This window comes from Pleurodeles waltl, chromosome 7, assembly GCF_031143425.1.
Source record: "Pleurodeles waltl isolate 20211129_DDA chromosome 7, aPleWal1.hap1.20221129, whole genome shotgun sequence".
NCBI lineage: Eukaryota > Metazoa > Chordata > Amphibia > Caudata > Salamandridae > Pleurodeles > Pleurodeles waltl.
The window spans coordinates 1,373,433,302-1,373,443,585 of record NC_090446.1 but is presented as its reverse complement, the minus strand read 5'-3'; the positions used below and the strand labels follow the sequence as shown (position 1 = coordinate 1,373,443,585).

At 45.0% G+C, this 10,284-nt stretch overlaps 1 protein-coding gene across 1 annotated transcript; it reads left to right on the top strand.

Moving 5' to 3' along the window:
• The first annotated feature begins 3,332 nt into the window (after positions 1-3,332).
• PPP1R15A (protein phosphatase 1 regulatory subunit 15A) lies at positions 3,333-9,940 on the top strand. The gene is made up of 3 exons (XM_069200844.1): positions 3,333-3,500; positions 6,333-7,605; positions 9,132-9,940. The coding sequence occupies exons 2-3, from the start codon at positions 6,346-6,348 to the stop codon at positions 9,369-9,371; spliced, it is 1,500 nt and encodes a 499-aa protein (XP_069056945.1). The 5' UTR covers positions 3,333-3,500; positions 6,333-6,345; the 3' UTR covers positions 9,372-9,940.
• The last annotated feature ends 344 nt before the right edge of the window (positions 9,941-10,284 follow it).

Here is a 10,284-nt window from a genome sequence, read left to right as displayed (position 1 = left end):
TGTGTGGATTGTTGTTTAAAGAATTACCACACCCAGAAGAATTACTGGGAACTGCCATGAGTGTAAACTGCCAGTTTTATATTTTCATGTGTTCAGGTTCATGGTTGGCATTTCTGTCATGTACTTAATTAGAGCTTTTGTGTTTGTAGTTTTGTAATTATTTCTAATTAGTTAGTGGTTTCTTTGTGTTTAAAACAAAAAAAAGTGATGCCATTGTGTGTGGAGTTGCACTTGGCTGACGGTGTACATATTGACTTGCTGTTGGCTACTGCAACACACTGCCAGCCAAATGCCAGTCCACACACTCCCATCAGCTGGTGTGATTGCTGTATCAGGCATGTGGGTGTATGTAAGTGATGGGCCCTTGAGTGGCACTGTCTGTCGATGCGAGTGTTGTAATGTGCTGGGCCCGTGGCTGGCGGCGTGAATGGTCTTGTGTATGTCATGTATGAAAGGTGTGCGAATGGACTGTAAAGCGGTTGGTGCCTTGCCGTGACTTTACAGCCCATGAGCTGTGAGTCATTGTTTCAGTTTTTTGCCTTTCAGTAATTAACAGTGCATTTCATTTTTGTGAAATCTCTTGTTAATCAAATTTGATCCACTGAACCATCATTCACCCTCGTGCCAAATCCAACCTGTATGTGTGGTAAAAATGACAAAACCTGGTCCGCTGTAATCAGGCGTCGCAGCACACCTGTGACACGCTAGGTGTCTCGGGTGGGACCCCGAAGATGAAGCATGCCACCAACTTGGTTGGTGGGTGAGGGGTCTTTTTAACATAACCTAAGTGTTTCTTTTCACAATTTTAGTGTTTGGAACATCACATAAGTATGTGGACACACCAAAATGATCTATTGCAAAACTACCTGTGTTTGGGGGGGACCTATGTTTTTGGTCCCGGGTGCGGCCTTCATATAGGGAAACCTACCAAACCCAGACATATTTTAAAAATAGACACCCCAAGGAGTCCAAGGAGGTGTGGCTTGCCTGGATCCCCCAACATTTTCTTACCCAGACTCCTCTGCAAACCTAAAAATGTGCTTAGAAAATCATATTTTCCTCACTTTTCTTTGTAGGATCACCGCTACGGCACAAATTTCCTACCATCCAGAATTCCCCTCAGTCTCCTAAGTAAAATGATACCTCACTTGCATGGGTCCCCAAAGCAGAGTCAGCCTAAAAGATGTATAAAAGAAAAATATGTGCTTATCAACTCGCTGTGCTATCCCTTCAATCTCTACAGGTTGTCGGAATTTTTCTGTTGCAGGTACCTGGGCCACTCACACAAGTGAGGTATAATTTTTATCGGGAGACTTGGGGGAACCCTGTGTGGAAGGAAATTTGTGGCTCCTCTCAGATCCCAGAACTTCCTGTCACCGAAATTAGAGAAAAAAGTGTTTTTTTAGCCAACTTTTGAGGTTTGCAAAGGATTCTGGGTAACAGAACCTGGTCAGAGCCCCACAAGTCACCCCATCTTGGATTCCCCTGGGTGTCTAGTTTTCAAAAATGCGCAGGTTTGCTAGGTTTCCCCAGGCTGAGCTAGAGGCCAAAATCCACAGCTAGGCACTTTGTAAAAAACAGCTCTGCTTTCTTTCTGAAAATGTGATGTGTCCACATTGTGTTTTGGGGCATTTCCTGTTGCGGACGCTAGGCCTACCCACACAAGTGAGGTACAATTTTTATCTGGAGACTTGAGGGAACACTGGGTGGAAGGAAATTTGTGGCTCCTCTCAGATTCCAGAACTTTCTGTCACCGAAATGGGAGGAAAACGTGTTTTTTGGGCCACATTTTGAGGTTTGCAAAGGATTCTGGGTAACAGAACCTCGTCAGAATCCCACAAGTCTCCCCATCTTGGATTCCCCTAGGTGTCTAGTTTTCAAAACTGCGCAGGTTTGCTAGGTTTCCCTAGGTGCTGGCTGAGCTAGAGGCCAAAATCCACAACTAGGCACTTTGCAAAAAACAGCTCTGCTTTCTTTGTGAAAATGTGATGTGTCCACTTTGTGTTTCCTGTCGCAGGCGCTAGGCCTACCCACGCAAGTGAGGTACCATTTTTATCGGGAGACTTGGGGGAACACAGAATAACAAAACAAGTGTTATTGCCCCTTGTCTTTCTCTATATTTTTTCCTTCCAAATGTAAGACAGTGTGTAAAAAAAGACGTCTATTTCAGAAATGCCCTGTAATTCACATGCTAGTATGGGCACCCCGGAATTCAGAGATGTGCAAATAACCACTGCTTCTGAACACCTTATCTTGTGGCCATTTTGGAAATACAAAGGTTTTCTTGATACCTATTTTTCACTTTTCATATTTCAGCGAATGAATTGCTGTATGCCCGGTATAGAATGAAAACCCGTTACAAGGTACAGCTCCTTTATTGGTTCTGGGTACCTAGGGTTCTTGATGAACCTACAAGCCCTATATATTCTCTCAACCAGAAAAGTCCAGCTGACATAACGGTATATTGCTTTCAGAAATCTGACATTGCAGGAAAAAATTAGAGTAAAACGTGTTTTTTTGGCCTCAATTTCAATATTCTTTTATTTCAGCTGTTATATTCTGTAGGAAACACTTGTAGGATCTTCACAAATGGCCCCTTGCTGAATTCAGAATTTTGTCTACTTTTCTGAAATATTTAAATTTCTGGGATCCAGTATTGGTTTTTCACTCATTTCTGTCACTAACTGGAAGGAGGCTGAAAGCACATAAAATAGTAAAAGATTGGGTATGTCCCAGTAAAATGTCAAAAATGTGTTGAAAAATTGGGTTTTCTAATTCAACTCTGTCTGTTCCTGAAAGCTGGGAAGATGGTGATTTTACCACCGCAAACCCTTTGTTGATGCCATTTTCAGGGGGAAAACCACAAGCCTTCTTCTGCAGCCCTTTTTTTAAAAAAAACACAAAATGTTCGCTGTATTTTGGCTAATTTCTTGGTCTCCTTCAGGGGAACCCACAAAGTCTGGGTACCTCTAAAATCCCTCCGATGTTGGGAAAAAAAGACGCAAATTTGGCGTGGGTAGCTTATGCGAACAAAAAGTTATGAGGGCCTAAGCGCGAACTGCCCCCAAATAGCCAAAAAAGGCTTGGCACAGGAGGGGAAAAGCAGCGAATTGGTATATGTAGTATTTTCCCATCCATTTACCCAGCTCTCGCTTCCTCCTACCGGTTCCAGGCAGCTAAAGCAACAACAAATGTGGGGGTGGCATACATCACGTACATTCCACTCCCCAGGGACCTGCTGACGTTCGAGAACGCACGTACGTTTTCCAGACGCATCGTCCTCACGTGACGTCGCGGAAGCTTACTTAAGGGGCTGCGGCGGGCGCGGAGCTCTACTTATTTTGACTACGAATGAAAAAAAACACAGCGGAGCCGATGTGCGAGTCATGGCCTTGAGCGAGAGCAGGAGGTGCCCGAGGAGTATGGATAGTCGCCGCGAACAGGACCCCACAGCCGCTGCCTTTTGTTGGAGTGCTTACCTGACGGGCTGACGTTATCTGGTGAGTGCTGTTGTTATCCGTATCATAAGTGCTAGTGGAGAGAGTTGCCAACGTAACCAATTCCAGCGGGAGAACCCCTGATTTTACAGCCATAAACAGCTTTATTTTAACGGTCTCCCGACTGAAACTGCCTCCGTTTCCATGTTAGTCAATATGCGAAACTAAATTTACCGATTTTTTTTTTAACCTCCTCTTGTTTCGAAATGAAGCACTAGCGCTGTGACAACTAGTGCTTTAAGTAATTCTACACTAGCGACCAGGCGGAATTGAGGGACCCAGGTCAAGATGGACCAGGCCTGGTATGTTGTCTGTGCTAATACTACGTGTACGAATAACTAGTATAATGAGAAACTTATTTTTGGTCATTGGGAATATCAATTAACAGGTAAAGACTTTTTGCAGTTTCAGGGTGCAATTCACACGGTTAGGTTTTTTCTTTCTTTTTAAGCACTGGGAGATTGATTTACCCAGAACCACGTAATGTCGAATATGTGCTCACACTATTTCCCTGGTTCCGAAGTCGGCAGTTCTAATTTTTAGGCCCTATAAGTACCAGTGCAGACGTCTAATAAGAGTATTAGATGCTATTGTCGCTCAGCGTGATATATTATAATACGCCAGTTTATTGCAAACTATACAGTACTAATATCTTTGCCTACCAGTGCTGGGTTCTCGTTTTACAGTGCTCCAGTACCGACATTTGTATTTTAGACTGGTGCAGCAATGATGCGAGTGTCAGTATTTACTAGGGTACTGGGCTGGAGTACTTCTTCCTGCTTTGACGTGTGCTTTTGGAATATCGCCTACTGGCACGGGAGCGTTGGTACTGCTGTTATCGATTCGGTAGCACGGATATTGAGTACTGGTAATAAGACGACAAATGTACTGTGCATATGTATTTCTACTCGTAGTTTAGGCACAGAAGCCAGGATAGGGAAACACTTGCGCTGTAAGGTAGCAGCGCTTCACTAGACATCGACCCCAGTTACATTTTACTGGAATCTTTTAGTACCACGCTGTTTACTGCTAATAGTCATTTTGCTCGGCTCCAGGGTGTGAATAACCAGTCTTGACATCTGGTTCCTGTTCTTCCTCTTTCCATTCAGTCATCGATACTCGACAAGGGAAGTTGGCTTCTCCACTCAGGGGATGTTTCAATGCAATTGGCTTGTCTATCCACTTGCAACAGTCACTGCTCTTGCTGACTTGCGTGAAAACGGCTGCCCTACTGCAGGCTGTTGTACGTATTTATTTACGATTGCATATAGCGCGGATCTTACCCAAAGGTGCTAGAGCGCCTTACTGCACAATATTTCTGTGCATGCAAGTTATAGATGGGGGTAAGATGGATAATACAGCTGTTAATAAATACCAAGGTTGAAAACAGAAGGTGGATTACATGAAGTGTACATGCTGCAAAAGGGTTGAGATAGTATAGGGTGTACATTTATTGTATAGCCATAAAAGATTGACGTATAGACAGCCGTGAAGGCCGTTGAGGTAGTAAAGGGGGGTCTGTGCCAAGAGTTGATTAGTCTTTTTAGCTAAAATACTGTTGAAGGCAAGGGCTTTACGGTTTGTTTTGAAAAGTCGTCAGTGAGGTAGTTGTGCTCTGGTTTTTTAGACTGAATTCCAGATTCTGGTTGTGTACTTCCCGAGCAGGATTATGCCATCAGCCGATACTTTTTTGAGGTTCGAGGAATTAGAAGCGACAGGCAGATGTGATCGATGTCCGTCTTTCCTCAGCCGCCCCTCGATGACGTCAGCGTGGGCGCCTGCAATGGGCGTCGCATCAGGGCCGGCGTAACCATGTTGGTGGTAGTCATAGCAGAAGATCACGTTGTACCGTAGGCGGCGCATGGTTTTAATAGCTGCTCGTCAGGAACCAAACCAGGCCCACGTTACGTAGGCAGTACGATGTGGTGTCATACGATTTCCCTGGCAAAGTGATTGATTATAAACGCTTAACTCAATTACTTGTATTCTAATGGCACAACTCCTTGTACAGAAGGTACGCACATGTCCAGGTGTAGGAATGAGCGGTAGTGCCGAACCAAATATACTAGATGTTGGGCATTTTAGGACCGGGCAATGTTACAATTATTTTCTTTTTGTTTCTTACATGGGTCGCAGAACATTGCCGCTTTCGGGATGTTTCAACACTTTATATTCCTATTATGGTGATATTTAGAGATGCGCTTTTTTATCATAGTGCGATATTTCCGTAGTGGGGGTTTAGCAAGTGGTTCGATGTAGCTGATGCGATTTCCTAGACCCTTTCAAGTTCAGTGCTGTTGCAGGATTGCCCCCTACTCCTACCATTAGCCACTCACATTTAACCTCCTTCAATTTGCTGTCGAAAAATAGCCGAGGGGGCAAGGAGTGGAAACTACAATATATAAACGGATTGCTTTCTTCCTTCTGTTTTCGCGACCCTTGAGACAAAGAATGTTAAAAGGTAAGGCAGAGGTTAGTGGTTATTATCCGGCTGCCCATTAACTGACGCCCTTGATGGGATTCTCTCCAGCTCACTCCCAATGGTTAGTGCCAGGCCCATGTCAGTACATCTCTTCCTCATTTTACCTTTCCGAGCAACCAGTCACTTTTCCGTATAGGCAAATCCTAAGTTTTATGGTTTGTGAAACAGCAACATTTTACAGAGAACAAATGGGATGTAAGGTGGCTGAGGTTCCCGTTCCCAAGAAGAGAAACACATCATAGGAATAAAGGAGCAAATTGGATACTTTAACTGGATAAGCACTCAATACATAAACTAAGCTTTGTGTGTATATTTGCACATTCTAAACTCTTGCTTTTTTTTCTCCTTCACAGTAAATGTCGACACATGAATTCCGACATGAGCTACCTCAAATGCAATTCTGCCATGTGGAACCACACAGGATTTGCCCAGTCTTCCCACGGAGGCACCCTCTCTATGAATGTTATGGAAGGCCAATGTTACACTCCGGTGGAAGAAGTCTTTCCTGGACTAGACAGCCACATCAACGAGTTGGTCATGGCTGCAAAAATTCTAGAGTGCGTGATCTCTCTGGCCCGGAGGCTCCTGGTCAGAGAGGCTCACTCTTGGTGGGCTCGTCCCACAAACTGGTTGAGCAAGATAATTGGCATGGGCAGATGGGCCCATCAGAAAGTGTGGATGAAAGCCAGTGGAGGTCAGAGCACTGGGCAAGAGGACCCCAGAAAGGAACAAGGCACAGGCACTATGGAAAAAATGGCTGAAGAATACTCTTTAATTGGTGCATCCACTGGATGGACACACACAGAAATGGAACCATACCTGACAGGTGACGGTTCAGATACAGCAAAGGGTGACGCCTTGGACAACATGAGTGGAAGCCAGGACGTGCACCCTCCCCTGCGAGAGGAGCATAGAGACAAAGCAGCCTTCCTTTCCTGCAAGAACCCCTTTATTTTCTCAATGGTGTGTTGGCCAACGGAAGATGATGACCACCCCCCATCAGATTGGTCCAGTGACTCAGAGGATGAAGGTGTGGCACCAGGTGAAAATCGTTCATTGGAAGGAAAAGTGAACGCTGTGCATGGTGTCTGGGAAGAAAGAATTGAAACGCAGACAGAAGAGGATGAATTATCTGATGGCACACGTGTATGCTGGGCTTGTGCCTCCAAAGATGTGAAAGATCCATTTGACTCTGAAAGCAACTGGTCCGATGATTCTGATGACGATGGTGTTGGGACGTCCTGGGGCTCAGACGATGAGGCTAGTAAGGATGAGGATGAAGACCTTTGGCTTTCCTTCTGTCGCAGTGACGACCCATATAATCCATTATCATTCGCAATGCCTACCTCTAATGGTATCCAAGCCTCAAACATGCAGGGACGTGGCCTCAAAAACACAACGTCCGGTGCGTGCAGCATAGAGGTCAAATTGGAAGAGCCAAATGGTAAGAATTTAGGCAATCGATTTCTTGTGCCACAGAAGCCATACACCAAAGGACATGTTCAACAGGCCTATCGTAGAACTGCCTATCACAGTAACTGTCTACAGACAAGAGCAAGCACCGGTGCCGTCACAGCCAAAGCTTCAGAGGACAACCTTGGATGTGACAACTGTCTGATTAAGAAGGTGAGTTGCTGTAGAACCTTCTATATCAGAAGGTGTTAAATGTGACACTGTTGGGTTAAGGTTGGAGGCTGTTTATTTATACTCCCACAAAGACTCGTGGATCCGCAGTATCACAAAGGCCTGTCCGGTGCAAGGACGTATTCCCACTAGAGCACTGGTCCTGGTGTTTTATTTCCCACTCCTTTGTGTTTGAAATCTGCGGATGGGGAATTTTACAGGTTAGCCACATAAGCCCTGTACCTTCCTGGTTTTGACAATGTTAGTCAACCCCTGGGTGTTAATAATTTTCTTTAGTGGCAATTCACGGGAAATCCGTGTTGACATAGGCGGTCCCAGTTCCTGCTGTTGCGTGAGATTGCACGTGTGATCCTGATGCCATCCCCTGCAAGGGCCTGGTGAAACCTGAGAGCAATATGCTGATGTAGCTAGAACAATGGACCCCAGGGAGGGAGCGAAGGTGGAGTTTTCCGTTTGAGAGTCAAGGGGCATGCACCTTGCATAAGGAGCTGCAGCTCCCAGCCACTGGCTGTTCCCATGCTGATAGCAGATCTAGTGACTCACAGCAATGCAGCTTATTCAGTCACGAGTTCTCCCCAAGCAGGCAGGTGCTCCCATGTGGCTGCCCATGACTCAGTAACAACGCACGTTCTTGGTGAGCTGGAGAGGCAGTGAAATACTTGCATCAGAAATATTCTGGGGAGTTCAGCCAGTGCAGGTTTCGTTACAAGTAGTTTCTTGGTTTCATTCGCTGTTACATGGTTTTCATCTCACCTCAAGCTTTTGGCTAATTGGATTATCATTCAGCCTTCTGGGTAGTGGTTCCATTGGAGTGAATCGGGGTCTATTTATTTTACATCTGAAAAAGACAATCCATTATCGCACAGTTTGTCACTTTCAGTCCTTTATCTCCTGTGTGCGTTTTATACGGAAAGCAGTAATTTTGCTACTTTTTTCTAGACTTTTGCAAAGCCAGTAGGACGGGCTTTAATGTGGTGAACCACTTTTGTGTGCACGCAGTGCTTGTAGAGCATTTGTGAATCCCTGTTAATATGCATTGGCACATTAAAACCAAACCCCTTAGTGGTGTGCTACGTATTCAGCAAGCTGTGCGTTAATAATCTTGTTCTGTGGATTGTTTTGCGATGTGCTCAAGCTTGGAACGCATCTAGTTCAGGGGTACTTTGTCTCCTGCTGAGATGGATAAACAGGGCCTGTCTTATGTCCTGGTTTTAATAGGGGATGGACTTGATCAGGAAGCGCTTCAACCTCCGCTAGCAGAGGCAATATCTGAGAAGCAGTCATATGGTATTTGTGAATGCTTGCAGTGCTAGTGATAAGCAAACCAATCCAAATCACGAGGCAGTCGGTCAATCCTTGTGGGAAAGAAAGCTATTAGGTCTTTTTTTGTTAAGAATATATAAGTATAGTGCACTCTGTGCTCATTTTCCCAGTGAAACCTGTCTCAGTACTCTAGTGGGTCTGTCAGTATTTTTCTTGACTCACTTTTTCCCCTCTTTTTCTTTCAGGTGAGATTTTCTCCAGTTGTCAAGGTACACCCGATGATTGCCTGGAGTTACGCCCACCGGACTGCTCGACGTGGACCGTGGGAGGAGCATGCACGTGACCGCTGCCGCTTCCAGAGGCGGATTACAGAAACAGAATCTGCCATTGGCTACTGCTTGAGCCCGGCACACAGGGAGTCAGTCTGGGCTCGGCTCCACGGGAGCTGGGACATGGGAGTCGAACCTACCTATGCCAGAGACTAACTTTCTTGAGGGGCACGACACCAATGGACATTTGCTTCCCTGAAACTGACCTCAGCCACCTTGGACTTAATGTTTACGTCATTGAGGGGGCACGTCTTTCCGTCCTGTGCAGCATCTCATTGGTGTTTATGGAGTATTGCCCCCTTAGCATTTGTATTTACCTGCGTGCAGTCTGTAATGTCACTTGCAGCAGGCGATTTGAGCAGAGAGCGAGCACTTTTTTTTTTGGGGGGGGGGGGGGGGGAGGTGTTTTCGGGAGGTGTGCCTTGCTGGGTTTTTTGTCAGCCTGGCAGTATGTTTTTCACTACTCTTTTGGCAGATGCTAGTAGTGTTCAGGAACTAGGTTTGTTTGTGAAAATTTATTTTTGGTAAAACAAATTCTATATTTTTAATAGCCATGTTGTCAGCACTGATACTGATCCATTATTTATATGAAGCATGTAGGAGAGTGGCCTGGTGCCATAGATGGCATTTGTGGATTGTTTCTAGATATTGTACAAGCCTGGAGCTTGTAGGCAGCACTTTGTAACATAAGGTTTTTATAAATAAAGTCGATATTTGACATGCAACCTGGTTTTGTTTTTTGATGTATCCTAATTTTGCAGATTGTATCTTTTCTGGATTCACATGGTGTGTGCATTATTCCTCCATCTAGTTGGTGGGTCCGTATTTGTTGCTTGATGTTGGTGTAGTTAAGGGTTGAGTGGTCTGGACGGGGCTGGAGGGTGTATACATGACTATCAGAGGAGTAGTATGCATCTTTTGTTTAGGAGTGGATCATGACGAGAAGAGGGCAGTGGAAGCTGGAAGAAGTTCACATCGATGGGGAGTTCATTGTGGCGGTTATTAAACTTGCAATATTTCTCAGCAAAAATCTCAAAGCAGTTTAATGTAAACATACTAATGGAAGGAA

What these genes read in the sequence shown, in the direction of transcription:
- PPP1R15A (XM_069200844.1), top strand. Translation starts at nt 6,346, where the DNA reads ATGAATTCCGACATGAGCTACCTCAAATGCAATTCTGCCATGTGGAAC. An exon ending in ACAACTGTCTGATTAAGAAG is followed by an intron (nt 7,606 to 9,131) that starts GTGAGTTGCTGT and finishes TTTTTCTTTCAG; the next exon opens with GTGAGATTTTCTCCAGTTGT.